General features: G+C 41.8%; 1 protein-coding gene across 24 annotated transcripts in view; it reads left to right on the top strand.

Moving 5' to 3' along the window:
• DST (dystonin) overlaps positions 1-17,208 on the top strand; it is a 736,344-nt gene that overhangs the window by 29,074 nt on the left and 690,062 nt on the right. For all 24 annotated transcript variants that reach the window (XM_077487838.1, XM_077487826.1, XM_077487828.1 and 21 more), the window contains exon 3: positions 10,914-11,105. In XM_077487838.1, the coding sequence (XP_077343964.1) occupies positions 10,914-11,105 (192 nt within the window). The remainder of the gene's footprint in view (positions 1-10,913; positions 11,106-17,208) is intronic.

Here is a 17,208-nt window from a genome sequence, read left to right as displayed (position 1 = left end):
TTAGTGAAGTGATTGCCGTGGTTACTGCACATGAATATACTGAGAATTCAGCGAACTGGTTGCCATGGTTATCACACTTCAGTATACTAAGATTTCTGTTAAAGCGACACTAAACCCATCAAATTAACTGTTTCTCAAGACAGATACATTGAAGGCCTATCATGCACGATGACTGTCATTTTATCTTGTGCCCTCTGCCCAGCTGACAAGCCATCAAATGGTTGGTTTCATAACTGACCTAATAATGTGACCTAAAACATAATGTGAAGCACATCGGCAACTGCAGATCAAACAGAGGCTAAGATGACAGCTTTCTTGGCTGTAAGGGATAGAAAGGTTAATTTCCACTTTAACTGGTTTCCTCAGCTCTGTATATTGCGCCATCTTTAGCCCAGCTTCATTATCCCTGTGATTGGCTGAACATTTGCTTTTATACATTATCACTGGTGACAAGCACCTATTCGGTGTTGGCAAAGCTACTTCAGGTGCCACTCTCTAAACTGGTGTCTGACATTCATAATGACCCACTATTGGTTGCTAGCCTCTTCTCTTTGAGATCCATAGCTAAGAAAGTGGAGGCTGTGGCTGGGCTCTGGAGCCTAACTGACAGGACTCTTCCTGCCAACTACCAGAGCTACTAAGGGACCAGTAGCTCCTACTGAATGGGAAGCATGCAGTACAGAAGTAGTGTTGGTAGGTGCCAGTCTTACATACCGGCATGTTTCGGCACAAAAAAAGGCCTGTCAGGAACATTACTTCACAACCACTCAGGTACAGGTACACTGTGTGCCAGATAGCAACAAAGGTGTTCTCTAATAAAAACTGTCAAACACTCAATGGCCAGTAAGAAGATGGCCCTGTTCTTAGCTGGGACTTTTTAATTGCTTATGGTCCTCATGGTCATTGTAATATGGAGGGTTGGGGGGCGTGGCTACCGCGCGCTGGTGGATGGCCGCTTAGGGACAGAGCTCCGCTCCAGCGACGGGAATACATACACATTGTGGATCCCCTGAGCCGGTGAAACCGCATAGAAATACTCCGGAGAGTCCACTCATCCTCCGGAGATGTCGCCGAAGAGGAGAGGTCCTGGGCAGCCTATAAAACTTCCGGATTTCTTTCCGCCGGCGGCCTGCGTATCCAGCCAAGATGGCGCCGGCAGCAGCACGCACTCCTCCCCTGGTCCTTCCTCAGCCTCCTCTGGGAGCCCAGCACCCACCGACAGACAGGGGAGGAGATCGCCAGGGACATCCACACCGATCAGCAGCAGCCCAGCGAAATCTAGACCGAGACTGTCGGGAGAAGCACTGCAGGTGAGCGCTGAACAGAACTCCTCTGCTGATACCAGAGAAATTCATGAATGCATATCTGAGTTCCCTGCCACTAACCAGCCTATCTCAGAATCCACCCTAAAAGACATGCTTGTCTCCCTGCGTGCCTCACTTTACACAGACTTTATGCAGTGTATTAGTAACTTTAAAGCTGAAGTGGGAGTGCTGAGTGACAGAATGGATCATGTGGAACAGAAAATGGGGGACTTTGCGGTTGCTCACAACACCTTAGTTGATGCTCACAATGATCAGTCTGAGGACATTGAGTGGCTTAAATCCAAGATGGCCGACCTGGAAGACAGGTCCAGGCGCAATAATGTTAAAGTCAGAGGAATTCCTGAGACCGTCCTGCCCACACAGCTTGCTCAACACATTCAGGAGCTCATGAAAACCTTGCTGCCCTCTCTGTCGGACCAAGACGTGATTATCGACCGCATCCACTTCCTAAGCCTCCCCACCTGCCAGATAATATTCCGCGTGTCGTCCTCATACGGATTCATTTCTTCCACGTTAAGGAGCAACTTTTATCAGCATTTCCGAGAGAGACCCAGCTCCCGGAAAAATTCTCTCACCTGCAGTTGTTCACAGACCTCTCCCAATTCACCTTGCAGAGGCGTAAAGCACTTCTCCCTGTCACCAAAGCCTTACGGAACCATGGAGTTCCATACCATTGGGGATACCCCCTGAAACTCCTGATTACCCATGAAGGTAGATCCTCTGTGGTTTCCACCCTACAAGAAGGGCTTGATCTGCTACGTAATATGGAGGGTCCTCGTGTCTTACTTTTTCTCAAACCCTATTTCTGAGAACTCCTGATTTCCATACCTTGAGTAAGTGAAAGCTACCAGGTTCAAAACAGATTTTTGTGGCATTATATCACTATAAATGGTAGGTGCAGCTACTGTACATAAGGTCATAAATACACATATTACATGCAGTGCTAATAGTACTGTTGGTAGCCATATTGACTGTGGGTAATTGTAGTGGTGGTTCAATCACAACTTCCTAAAATACTAACAATACTCATTGCTAGCCACAGATCATGCCTTCTAGGCTGCCCAGAAACAACAGAGCAGATTTTTATTCATAAGAAACATGTAGTATTTCTTACCTAAAATATGCTATGGTATGGGCCCTGCAAAGTGTACATTTTGGGATTTATCCACTTTATTTTAATTTACATCGTAGTATGCTATTTTTAAAGCCAGTTTTCACTGTGAAAAATATGCAAAACATTAACAAATATTACCTAGGACGTCTTTGTAAAAAATAAAAATAAAAAATCTGTCACACAGGAAACAAGATCACAGTGATGTACAGAAATCTTAGTCACTGCAATCATTTTCTGTTCTTTTGTGTTGGAAAGAGCCTGTGAGATGCATGGAAGCTGTACTTGTGAATACCGTTCTGTGTCTGCTGGATATGGCAGCAATTTACTAAACATAACTGTGCTTAGAGTGAACCTATTATTACATTGCAACATTAAAGAAGTGAAGAAAGGAAAGGGTAGATATGGCGCTATACTTTTAAAATTATTACAAAATAAAAAAGTGGTAAAAAACAACAAATAAAGACAGGGGTGGTGGATGTTGTCTTAAAAAAAATTCTAATCTGCTAATGGTGAACCACCGAAAAACATTTTAAAGGTGAACCCCTTATATGTATGCAGCCTTATATGAGAAAAGGCGACATATACACAATGCCGCAGTAGTGTAAGATTATGAATGATGCCAACTTATCAACAAGTGAAAAAATTGAAAAAAATATAACCTAATATCCAAGTATACCATATATCAAGTGTGTGAGAAAAAAACCCAAAAAACCCCACACCTTATGTGCTACTGTACGTGCCTGGGTCACTATATAAAAAATTCATACAGAAAATGCTTAAGCAAATACTTGAGCAAACCAATAAATGTACATCTATATCAAATTAATAAACATATATATAAAATTAATAAGCACAATGTGACATTCAAAAAGTGACAATCAGACTAAAAATGACAATTAGTAAAAGTCCCACTTAAAAGTAGAAAAAAGTGGCTGGTGCAGAGAAATTTTTTTTTATATATGATTTTCTTCAAAAAGCCCAAAGCTTCTCCCGGTGCGCTTCTCAGTGAATAGTAATGTGATTACCCTCAACAGAAATCTTACCCCTATTGGGGTGGATAAGCCTCTACAGTATGAGCCACTGTGCTGCTCTCTGGCATTAGCTGATGTTGTCCTAGGAGATGCTTGCTCATCCGATGGTATTATATCCACGTTATTATATGTGATGAAGAGAAAACACATCCATGGTGTAGTACGTACTGGTAAAGGATTTATTAAAAAGAAATCTACTCACATAGCATTAAGCATAAACCGCTGTTTAAAACACCGCTGGCCGCTGCCGTCTATGTGGAAGGAGCACGTTGTATGGCCACGTCCTGCGCGTTTCGTCACACCGACATCATCTGGAGCGCTCTGGATGTGTATAAATTCATTACCAGTACGTACTACACCATGGCTGCTGATTTTCCAGCATTCTCTTTCGACAGAAGCCAGTCGTAAGACTAGCTTCTGTTGGACGAGAAGCTGTAGACACAGGCCGAAAGGTAACTGCCAATTTGACCATATTCAGCCAATTCTTGGCCTGTGTGTACCTAGCATAACTGTTGTTTAGGAAATTAAAGATTTCACACATATCTTTAAGGATCTGCGTTTCAAATCGTGACAAATAACAAGCCACTCAAGGCAATGCTCTCTTTTTGGGTTCTTGGCATTCACCCTTCACCCTTTCTCCAACCTCTGCCTTATCTTCTCTGATAACAGGAGTCAGTGACCTGGGAGAAAGAAGTAACAAAGCCTTTCCAGGCAAAATCCACACATAGGCCCCTTTCAAACAGCCTTTCCGTATGTCCATTTTTCATCCATCTGTTGGAGGATGATTATCTGCTGACATCCATCTCCGCTAAGCTGTGATTTTTATGGCGGAAGAAAACTCAATTTTTTCATCCATAAAAAACCAGACCGAATGAAAAAAGGATGTTAGCAGACGATCCGCTTACATCCGATCCACTGGTATCCATTTAAACCCCCTGTTTTACCTCATTAAACACACTGTATATTGCTGGCTGCTAAGGAGGGGGCTGGGAAGCTGGCGGCCGCGTCCTTAACAACCGATGAGTCATCAGCTGTCAGTGTGGTTCCTCGCTGACAACTGAATGTAAAAAAAAATGAAATTTTAGGCAAAAAAAAAAAAAAGGGCGTGGGGTCCCCCCACCCCAGGTGCATACCAGGCCCTTATCCGAGCATGCAGTCCAACAGGTCAGAAAAGGGAGGGGATGAGCAAGTGCCCCCCACCCCACAGCCCCATGTTGATGGGGGCAAGGTCCTCTTCCCGACAAACCTGGTTGTCAGGATCTGCGGGCGGGGGGCTTATCGGAATCTCAGATCTCCGCCCCCCCATGTAAATGGGTATCAGGTACATATTACCCCTTCCCATTCACCAAAAAGGCAGTAAAATAAAAAATAAAATAAACCAAGAGATGTTTTTTGACAATTCCTTTATTAATAGCTCTGTCTTTTCCTGGTGCCGTCCTTTCCTCTGCCATCTCTTCCCACCACCGTCTTCTCCTGCTGTCTCTCCCGCTGCCTTCTCTCTCGCCACCGTCTTCTCCTCCCACGCTGTCTTCCCCGATGCGTTCTTTCCCGCCACTGTATTCTCGCTGCCGGTTACTCGCTAAAAAAATGTGAAAAGCCGCTGTTATTCTGTTGCCGTCTTCCTCCGTTGTGTTATCATCTGCTGTCTAATAAAGGAATTAGAAACTGGCTCTTGTTTTTTTTTTTTTACATTTCACTGGCTTTTTGGTGAATGGGTAGTATGTACCTGATGTAAATTCACATGGGGGGGGGGGGGGATGGGGGATCTGGGGGCCCCCTTGTTAAATAATTTTTCTACTTTTGTGACTGATGCATTTATTTCAGCAAAATCAAAAAAAGGAAAATTTCAGTTTATGAGGGGAATGCCTTACAAAAATGTCACTAACTAATCTCCTTGGTGGATGTACATAGAAAAGCACCAAGTGAACTTAAAGTGGTAGTAAAGTCCTAAAAAAACAAACAAATTGGATCCTGGGCGGTTTAAGTCATAATGTGCTAGAATGCACCACATACTAGCACATTATGCCAGACTTACCTTAAAACGAAGCCCTCCAGTGGTGCGCTGTCACATCTGCTAGTGCTTTCATCCTCACCCGGTCTTTCTTCTGGTTTACCATGATGATGTCACTCCTGCTCATGTGCACAGGAGTTATTGGCACGGTACAGCGCTCTCAAAGCATGGCATACTCCAGTGTGTGACGTCCGTTCAGAGGGCAGTGCGCGTGTGCCAGTGATCTACTAAACTGTATATGTTTTATTGTCTTCTTTCGGCTTACCTGTAGGTACAGAGAAGTACAGCCAAATCTTTTCTGGCCATACTTCTTATCTGGATAACAGGAGAGCATTTTATTTCTACTCTCTTGTGACCCAGATTCATTCATCAGCGTCTGTTACTATTACAAAGTTCATCCAGTCACAATCACTGTAAGTAATCGTTGCCTATGTGAACAGTCACAAATATCTGCGGCCGCCAACAGCCTGTCATTGGATTGTATGGGCTTGGCGCCTGCAGCTATAGTTCCCAGCTGCAGGAATTCTTGGAATAAATTTTTTCCATTAGGATTCACAGGATCGCTAAATGCCTGTGCAAGTATAGCTTAACCACTTGATGACCCCAATACGAATATATACGCTGCAGCTTTGAAGTGGTTTACCAGGGTTATGGCTGAAGCTATCAGCCATAACTCCATTATTTTTTTTCAGCTGGCGATTCTCTTTATCATAAAAGTAATCCGAGTGACTGATTAGCCTGTTTTTCGGGCTTACCATTCTTAACGGCAAGTCCGGGAAATTATCCATCGGTTCACCCTAGACCAGATCGTCTCTTCTTTCCATGTTTGCGGGCTTCGGCGATATGAATTGCAGAGTCCGCTATCAGGTCAGTGAGGAAGTTATTGTTTACTGCACAGCTCTGAAGGAACGGCACATTATGTCGTTCCTTCAGAGCGCATGCACCAGTGACGTCCAGCTGCAAATAGTAAAGTAAATATCTCCTAAACGTTTAAGAGATATTTACTGTACCTATAGATAAGCCTTATTATAGGTAAACAGGTAAAAATTATACAAGGGAGTTTACGCCCACATTAAGTGGGTAACTACACCAACCCACTGACACCATTGCTGTGGGGGGGCCCTCTACTACTCCAACTGACACCAAAGATGAAAGGGTGCTTTTATTACTTCATTGGTTATTGACATGGGAGCATTTTTTGTTTTCACTGACATAGGGACATTTTCTCTCATTTATCAATGTTAAAAGGGCATTTATTACTCCCATTGACCTCTAAGCCATAGCTTTTTTTTTTCTTTTTTTTCTTTACCTATTCTGGTCACAGTCTGGCCCCTAAACAATCTGACAGACAGTGAACTGGTCCTTTGTTTTAGTAATTTGAGGACCCCTGGGTTAAAGAGAACCACGGCTGAGAGACATTTGTTCCCTGCCTTGCTGACTTCCTATTGAACATATTAGTTAACTGTCTTTAATAAAGTAAAGGAAGAAAATAAAGTCAAAATGAAATCAGAACACCTGATCTGAAAACTGTTTTCTGTAGCTACTGTCCTGGGGTTCTGATTGGTTAGCAGCTTTAACAGCAGTAGGAGGGGGCTGCTCAGCAGGAAGAGTTCAATAGATTGAGTCAGGCAGCACTGAACTGTGCAAACTGTAGTCCAGAGGGGAGCGACTCTACTTCAATCAACAGCTTTTGAACTGCATTCCACAGAAGGAGGTTGCCGGGAGGGGAAAGAGCTGCATTTTCTCTGGCTGTACAGAATACAGCTTCCTTTTGCTGTGAGGGAGACCGGAGAGTGCACATCACTGTCCGATGTGTACCATCGTTGCTGCATGTTGGCAGCCTGAGCAGGATCTGAAGTGCTAAGTTTGGGAGTTCCAACAGCCAGAGTCAACTTCGAGGAGAGCTAAAAGTGCACCAATTGCTGTGTGTGAAAGAATGGTGAGCTGCAGTATTGCTGGGACTGATGAGCTGCTGCTGTGGGGATTTACTATGTGCTGCTAGAGAGAGGGACTGAGCCCTTTGGGAATTGACCGTACTGGTACGATTCTCATGTGTGCCCATGGTACAACTAGGCCCCAATGCTAGCCAGCTGAAGAGTTAGGAATAAAGACAGTCCCTTTACAGCTCTTACACAGAGACCTTCACCTATTGCTTATGCTAAGAGGTACCGCTCAGGGGACTGCACCATATCCTAGCCATTCTCCTAGAATACACCCTAGATTAGTAATAGTATTATTATTATTCACATTGCAGTTAATGTTTATATGCACTGCTTATTCGTGCTCTGTGTCTGAATCTTTCCGCTGTGTGCTCATTTATGCTTAAACCACTATTTACTCGAACCCATAGCAATACATTGAGTTAATTTACCAATAAATGGTCTTGCGTCTATTTCCAGACACTAATTCACGGCCGAGTTAATGGTATTCAAACTTGTTTTCCTTTAAGTTCTTTCAGTAACTCTCACTCAACTAGGTGTGCCAGAGGAGCTGGGGTTGTTCTTTGAATCAAGGCTCAGAACAGAGAACCCAAATTACCAGATGACTTCTTTGGGGGCAGCGCTACATTTATTTTTTGGTCTGTTAAACATGCAGTACCACTGAAAACATGTTGTTATATCTGTTTGACAAGTGAAAAAGTAATAACTGTTTATCCAGAAATTTGGTTAGCTATTAACTTCCTGTACACTTAGATCTGCTGTTTTGATGATGAGAGGAAGGTGTTATGTAGTCTTAACATACTTTCTGTCCTAGGGTAGGGTTCGCCACCTTTTATTCAAGCCAAACCCGAACACTTTAGCGGTGCACAGTATATATTTTTTGTTTTAGTATACACTATAGGATTGTTACAGACCTGGGACACCTTTGGGCACTCCAAAGAGAATAGTAATGTGGCGCACATAGTGCCCCCTCACACTCCCATCAAGCCCTGTTCCCAGCCACATGCCTGTCTGAACAATGTGTCCGGGTTTCAGGTGGACTGAAACCTGGACACAGGATTCAAAACCTGGACTGGCAACCCTATCCTAGGGTGACAATGCTACTAAATAGGGTTGCCAACATAGGACAAGAAGTGTGTTAATTTCATGATTACCATGTGACAAAACGAATGCAGCCAGCAAATCACAAAGAAAGCTGTAATACTATCAATTTTGTTTTGGGGTTTAGACACGTATTCATTGATAATACAGTATCAAGCATTTGTAATGGCAGCCAACAAGCAGTCTTTGCCTATTACAAAAATAAAGGCACAGCTTCTCCGCCATGTATAGAGCCAGCATACCTTAAATTAAATTCCTGAAGATTCTGTTTACCAAATTGCCTAAAGGAAGAACCATTCATGTTACCTATAGCCACCAGTAAGATCCTCCCTTTCAATCTTTCCTACTGCCCTGACAAATACGGCGCCATATCTCCTATAACTGTAAAAGAGTTGAATAGTTTTCCATTAGAAAGCCTGAGGAAGTTGACAGCATAGAGTGAAAGCTATTGATTTTGTAGTTCAGTCATAAATGTTGTTCATCACCATCACGGTATGCCTTTACTATTGGGTGCCAGCAGTGAGTAATTCATTTTATAATACAATTTACTTTACCTGTCCAGGTACTCAGCTGATAAAGTGTTTGAATTGCTTTGGATAAGAATGGTTTGTTCTGCATAGCTTATTTATTGCTTTGATTATTTACATGTTATAGGCCTGGAGTATCACAAGGTCAGTTCAAAGAACTTAAAGTAAAGTACTTTCTCAGCAGAAGTAGACACAGCTCTACAGACATTCCAGGGACAAGGTCATCCGGTGCCCAGGGCAAAGATGCCAAACTGCGCCCCTCCCTTCCCTTAGGGTTAGGGTAAGGGCACCCCATCCCTGTAATAAACCATTGCACCCAGGGCAGCCGTCCCTTCTGCCCACCCCTTGTCCCGGCTCCGTCTACAGGTTACAGTTCTTGGATGCTCAAGGAATGCAAATATATGTATGTAAGTGATGAGAATTCTTTAATCCTTATTTATATATGCTAGTTTAAAGGACGTGAAGTTTTCTATAGTGAGGCATTTAACAAGCAGACTCTAAGCAGACTTCTTGTAGCCTGAAGGCCTCATATACCTGGACGCTTAGCAGCTCGTGTGTACTGAGGCATAAAATCCTGCCACTTTCTGGTGCCTGGGTAGCCACACACACATGCCATGTACAGCCACCAATACAAGTGAATAGCTGTATGTAGTTGTGCTTGGGTAAACAACATTTTCAGATTCAGGGAGAAGTGCCTATGGGTGGGGGGCTATGCATGGGTAAATGCCAATGCAGAAGCCAATTGGCACTTACCTCAGCTTGGCCACATACAGCTATTCACTTGTATATACGACGGTACCCTTACCCCGGGAGCCAGAAAGTGCCAGGGAATTTATGTCTCAGCTTACTTTAGCTGCTAAGCATCCAAGTGAATGAGGCCACTGGACATGAGGAAAATGAGTAACAGTCCAGTGCCGTTCCCAGTCCTCTAGACATAAACAAGCACGTAACTTTTACAGTGCAAAGGTAGCCCCACTCTAAAGGAGAATTGTTCTGTAGCTTGTTTTAGTTACAGGGGATTCTTGAGAACCTCAGGGGATAAGGGGTGGGAGGGCAGAAACGGTGCACTGCAAGGGTAGATTTTGATTACTTTCCAGAATCAGGCACCGTGCTAAAAATACTAGCAAGAAATATTAAGGGGTCTATAAAACATTTGTTCAATGAATATCAAAAACATTTATGCAAACTGAAATACATTTCAGAGTATCTTTTCAAATAGATTAACTCCTGTATCATCAGCTCCATCTAGTGGCCAAAATGTGTTATATTTTCTCATTGGGGTATTTTAGAAAATTATACCACATTTAGGCCACTAGATGGTGGTGATGATACAGGAGTTAATTTATTTGAAACCATACGATACAATTGAACTCAGTTTGAATGAATATTTCTGACATTCCTGCAACCAATGTTTTAGAAACAGACCCCAGAGTCTTGCAGTTGCTTTATAAATGCCTCCGTGTCTTTAAAAAACACCATTTATTTTCGAGTTTACTCTGGATAAAAGGATTTTAGTTGTAGCTGTATTGCAACATTTGAAATGTGTTCATTTATACATAATTAAGCTTTGTAAACAGTACAGTGTTTAACTATTCATACTCATAGGTGTGGGAAAAATATTGTTACATATCTCTGTACTGAAGAGTCACAGTTCATAGACATATGACCTGACAAGTGATCTCATAGATGATATATACACACTTTTAGTTCCTGTAAAAGGTGAAAAGCCATAAATGTATTTTGTACTGTTCTGGTGTTTACATACCTTTAATCTGGGTGTGCGTATAATCATTTACTGGACTGTTTAAATAGTCTTCCAATGTCCCTTTACAAGTGTTTTAAAATGGACTCTTTTTTTCTCTAGGGAATTAGGCCAAGCCCTCGTCACTTGAGGAGGTACACACGAGCCCGTGTTGAAGAAACAAAGCCTCTAGTAGAAGTCCAGCAGAGTGACCAAGACACTGCTTCACCTTTGAGGAAAAGAAAAATCAAGAGAAGTAGCCGAGTCCAGCCAGAGTTTTATCAGGCTGTCCAAGTGACACCCACCCGCAAACCGGTAAGTGTCTACCGATGTCAAAGCTAGGTATTGTACAACTCAGTTGGCTATGGCCTCTGTGTGCACCTAGCGGTAAGAAAGATAGAACCATTGATAAGTATTACACCAGATAAACCTTGGCCTTGATAACAGCAGACCTTTTAAAGGTCATGGTCTGTAGTGTTAAAGTGGATGTAAACCCAAATTTTTTATTATTTTTTGTCTGGCACAATATAGAGTATGGGATTTCAGATCAGCTGTGCCCAGTCTTGCCACAAAGAGTTAATCCATCTCTGAGCAATCCTCATATCTTTTTCCAGTGAAATAAAACGGACAAACTGTGAAATCTTTGTCCGTTCTCCCCCCTTGCTGTGATTGACAGACTTGCATTATTTTTTAATTCCCACCCCCACTCCTTTCTTCAGCAGCTCTGCAAGGATTGGCTGTTCCACACCTCAGCATGATTTGGCATGCTGAAGTCATGTGGGGACTTTTCTGGGTTTTGACTGCATGTTAGTGATCGTAGCAGAAGTTCAGTGTAAGGAATACACAGGAGAAAATGCATGTTGATAAGGGTAGTGTAGAGGTGGGCGAGGAGTCTACTGACATCACGACTCCACCCACTGAGCCCTGGAAAACAGATCCACCTACAGAATATGCAGTTTTTCTGGTCTCATAGCAGACAGAGGGGACACATTTGACAGATAAGTATACATGCAGGAGACATGTATATCCTTCTAGATAACCAATATTGCAGTAGTTTAGAAAGGATGAGAGTGGCTTTACATCCACTTTAAAGGATTGCTTCACTAGAGAATCCTTCCCGCACTCCCTCTCAGTTTAAACCACATACCGAAATACTTACCTTTAGTCCAACTCCTGAGATCTTTCCTGCTCAGTAGACACGTGCAATTTGTTTTGTTCCAAATTAGTTTTTTAACGAATTTCAACAAATTTGTTAATCCGGAAATATCCAAATTAACGAAAAGCCATTTAACAAACTTTTCTGAATATTCGTAAATTCAAAAGAAAATCGAAAATTCAAAAAAAATCTGAAATTCAAAAAAATTTGGAAATTCTGAAAAAAAACGGAAATTAAAAAAAAATCTGAAATTCAGAAACCCGAAAACCCGAAAATTAGAAAAAAATAACTAACTAATAATAACTTAACTATTACTAACTATTAAATTATAGGTATTGGAATTTCCTTTCAAATTTGGCTGTTAGTGAACATAACAAATACGAATTTTTCCGAAGTTATAAATTATCCAAAATAACGAAAGCCGTATCTAAACGAATGGAATATAATGAAATAATAATAATAAATTACAATGATAATAATAAAAACATATTATTATTATTGTTATTATTTATTATTCATTTGTTCCTTTCCATTTGTTTAGATGCGGCATTTGTTATTTGGGATGATGCGTTACGTTCACCAACAGCCAAATTTGAAAGGAAATTCCAATACCTATAATTTAATAGTTAGTAATGGTTAAGTTATTATTAGTTAGTTATTATTAAAGATTTTCAGATTTTTGGGTTTACGGGTTTTCAAAAAAAAAATTCGAAGTTCCCAAACTTTTTTTCTCAAATTTACGATTTTTTTCCCCGAATTTCCGAATCTTCAATTTTTTTCGAATTTTATGATTTTATAGAATTTACGAATTCATGATTTTTTTAGAATTTACAATTTTTTTGAATTTACAATTTTTTTGAATTTACAAATTGCGATCATATGACGAATGACCCAAAAAACGAGAAAAAAACCAAATTAATTAAATGTAAACAAACACATTTTTCAGCAGTGCCTATGTCTACTGCCTAGTACTGGCAGACATTGTAAACAAAATTTCTACCTGCTAGTAAACAGGTGTTTGTGGGGGATCATTAGATGTATTTCTGCTGTTGTAGTAATTGCACTGCGTAGTTAGTTCAGGCTGCCCAGGATGGGAAGGGGTTAATTGTGTGTAGACTCTTTCCTGGGCTTTCTGGGTCCTGCCCCCTGTTGTAAGCCATATCAATACAAGGGGAGGCTCAGAGCTGTGCACTTTGTCTTCCACATGGGATTTCAGAGGAAGGACTGCTGCATCATGTAGTCCTACTGCAGGGATCTGCAATTAGCGGACCTCCAGCTGTTGCAAAACTACAAGTCCCATCATGCTTCTGCCTCTGGTTGTCATGCTTGTGGCTGTCAGTGTCTTGCTATGCCTCATGGGACTTGTAGTTCTGCAACAGCTGGAGGTCCGCTAATTGAATATCCCTGTCCTACTGGAACACATGGCTCCCTCCTGGGTCACCCTGCTGGGATTCTCTGTGGAACCAGGACCTTATCAGAAATGCACTTGAGCTTCTGTAAATGGAATCTCTTTGGAGAAGGTATAAACTTTGGCAGCTCGAATTAGCTAGTTAGCGCTGGACTCTGTTTCATGTACTGTTGAACTGTGCTGCTGAATGTTCAGTACATTTTCACTAACTTTCATGCCTAGTCTGAAGTCATTGAAAGGGGTGCATGAAGATACATGGCATATCTAAAACAATAGGGCCTGTAAAGCACACATGGGGTTAAAGAGGAGGGTACGGAAGGCCATCACAAATAGCAAAGGAGTTATTGGAAGGAATGTAGTTGCTACAGGTAACCATGACCTGGTGGTAATGTAATAGCAGCCAGACAGGGAAAAGTGGTACCAGGCAAGGATGACAGGTCCTCTGCTCTGGCTGCCTCCCTAAACGTAGACCTCATGGACCTAGCCGCATGGTACAGGAGAAAGAAGGAGTTGCACTTGCAGACCGCCCCATAACACACTTACTGCTACAGGGTGGCCGCACTGCACAGGATCATGTATATATAAGTGATTCTGCACTTCCGGGTATTGGGGCGTGAAGGCATGCTGCTGGTGGCTCACTCCTGCTGGGAGTTTCACAGCGGGTCCCGCGGACCTGATGTCCGCTGGCACCTGCTGTCCATTCAGTACACAGGCAGAATGGCAGTCTGCCTGTGTAAATAAGACAGCTTGCTCTTCTGTCAGTACACCAATCCATGCCTTCCACTAGTAAAAGCACCACCCCCACTACACTGAATCACTAGCTAGGCACACATTTAACTTTTTGATCGCCCCTGATGTTAACGCCTTCCCTGCCAGTGTCATTAGTACAGTGACAGTGCATATTTTTAGCACTGATCACTGTAATAATGTCACTGGTTCCCAAAAAAAGTGTCAAAAGTGTCAAATCACATATCAAATCGGCGGCAATTGCCATCAATGGCACCGTCCTAATCGGTGTGACATCGCATCTGCAGCACCGCACTGATTTCAAAAAGTCGTTTCTGTGGTACTTTTTGCGATTTCGGGCTGCGATTTACATTGACATCTGTGCAGAAACCTGCACAGATGTCTCTGAAATCACAGCTGAAATCGGGACTGACATGCAGGAGTGAAATCGTCCGAGTTCAGCTGAACTTGCACGGCTTCATTCTCACAGCTCAGTGTGAACCCTGGCTTGAGTTGATGGATTTAATTCCACTTAAAGTGGGGTGCCCCTTAAAAAAAAATAATTAAAAGTCAGCAGCTACAAATACTTTTAATAATCGGATACTTACCCAGGGTCCAGCGTTGCGGGGTAAAGAAGCTCCGCTCATCCCCCCCTCCGCTCGACGGCGCCGGCATTCTTACTGTGGGCACCCGGCTGTGGCTTCATAGCCGGGCACCCACTGAGCATGCGTGAGGGGCTCCGCGTGTCGTTATACGCCGCACAGTCATCTGGGACCTGTCACGTGTCCCAGATGACTGACTGCACCAAACGGAAGTGACGTCTGGTGCCCGGGACACTGGAGGCAGACTACGAGGGACCCCCTAGCAACAGGCATTTAGAGGTGAGTTAAAAAAAAAATCCAATTTTTTTTTCTTTTTTTTGGAATTTTACTCATATATTTTTTTTGGGGGGGGGGGACACCACTTTGAATCAATTTGTAAGTACTATCAAATCGATTGATTTGTATCAGGTGTATATATAAAAATATATACATAGAAACGAGAATGATTTGATTACACACTGTAAAACATTCTAGAGAACTATACTGAATAATAAATGGCGGTTCTGTCATGTTTTGGAATTTTACTGATTCATTATGGTCTGACTGTTATATAGTAATAAAGTAAAAGAGCAGACGTGACATAATGCTTGTGTTCAAATGACATGAATAGCTTGCAGAAGGTTTCCCTATAAAGTTCAGCTAAGATTTCCTGAAAACTGATCTAACTAAGCTCTAACACCTCATACAGTATTCCCGCTTTTTTTTTTTTTGCATAAAACATGTTGGTAGATTTTTGTCCAACTGATTCAACTGAGTTTTAGATTCCTCTGCTTCTGTCAGGTTTTGATAAATATAGTATATTTTAGGCCTATATGTCAGTCTGTATGTAAAGCCCTGTGCAATTTCTTGTTATTTCTAAGGTAAAGTAACCCATAACTGAATGACATTTTGTTTGCCTAAAGAGTAACCAAACTTAAAAAACAAAATAGTATATATATATATATATATATATATATATATATATATATATATATATATATATAGATGTGGTGGCCACTTAAGTTTTCTTTTTTTTTTTACTTTTTCCCCCTTTATTTTTTTTTTAACTCTTTTTATTGATGGAGTTATAAAGTAGTATACTGATTGGGCCAGTAACACAATTGCAATTTTGAAGTGTCTCTGCTCTGGATGGAGGAGCTGTGTAGCCACCCTTGGATATCAGTCAATCTGGGGGGTAGGGTAGTGTTAAAGTGTCACTAAACCCAAAACAATAAAAACTGTCTCTACATGCTACATAGCATAGTGTCCATACTTGCTTAAGCATTAGAGCTTTCATTTTATGGAAATTAAGAAATACCTGGTTGATCTTGCCATGCATTGGCAATCCCTGTCTGCCTGTGTCCCCACTGTAGCTTGACATGGTATAGAATCCCTGTTGCCACCTCTATTGCACATGCTCCCTGCTTCGATTACAATCCAAGCAGTTTATTTCCTCCTTTAACTTTTTGCTATAATAAATATCCCCCAAAAATATATAAAAAAATAATTTTCCTTGGTTTAGGCAGATATGTATTCTTCTACATATTTTTGGTAGAAAAAAAATGCAATAAGCGTATATTGATTGGTTTGCACAAAAGTTATAGCGTCTACAAAATAGGGGATAGTTTTATGGCATTTTTAGTATGAATTTTTTTTTTTACTAGTAATAGCGGCTATCTTTTTTATCGGGACTGCAACAATATGGCGGACACATCAGACACTTTTGACTCATTTTTGGGGCCATTGGCATTTATACAGCAATCAGTGCTATAAAAATGCACTGATTAATGTAAAAATGTTACTGGCAGGGAAGGGGTTAACTACTAAGGGGGGGAGGCGATCAAGGGGTTAATTGTGTTCCCTCTCTGTGTTCTAACTGAATGGGGAGGGGACCGTCTAGGGGAGATGACAGATCGCTGTTCATACTGTGTATGAACAGATGATCAGTCACTTCTCCCCTCAGAGAACCGGAAACGATGTGTTTACACACAGATCCCGGTTTTTCGGTATGTCAGCAGCGATCATGGGAGCCCGGCGGTGATTGCAACCACCGGGCACTCGCATCGGCTCTGGGGACGAGCGCTACATAACGTTGTTATGCCCAGCCATGCCATTCTGCCGCAGTAAAACTGCGGTGGCTGGTCGGTAAGTGGTTAAACTCTGCCTCTACAATGTTCATGTACAAAAGTAACGAACAATTGCTTTCAAATATCGATTTATATAAAGCTCCTTTTTTGCTATTTATTGCTATTTATTTAAAAAGGTTTTTTTTTGTGACCAACACAGTGCCAATGAGTGCTGTGCAGACACGAGTGATACAGGATGTATAGAGCAGTGTTTTCATAACTTTTTTTCAGTCAAGGCACCCTTTAGACTTGTGCACAATCCCGAGGGAACACCAGTCTGAGGGCGTGTTCCCGCGTGTTGTGTTTTTAATTTGGCTTCTCTATGCTAGTGAAACATGCAAAAAATGTGCTGGCATGATTTTTAAATTGGGCCCTACCAAAATGCATGGTACCATGTGCTTTAGTGGTCAAAAACATGCAT

The sequence above is a fragment of the Lithobates pipiens genome, unplaced genomic scaffold, assembly GCF_037356315.1.
Source record: "Lithobates pipiens isolate NorthernLeopardFrog02 unplaced genomic scaffold, aLitPip1_a1.2 Scaffold_18, whole genome shotgun sequence".
NCBI lineage: Eukaryota > Metazoa > Chordata > Amphibia > Anura > Ranidae > Lithobates > Lithobates pipiens.
This window is presented reverse-complemented; position numbering and strand designations above follow the sequence as displayed.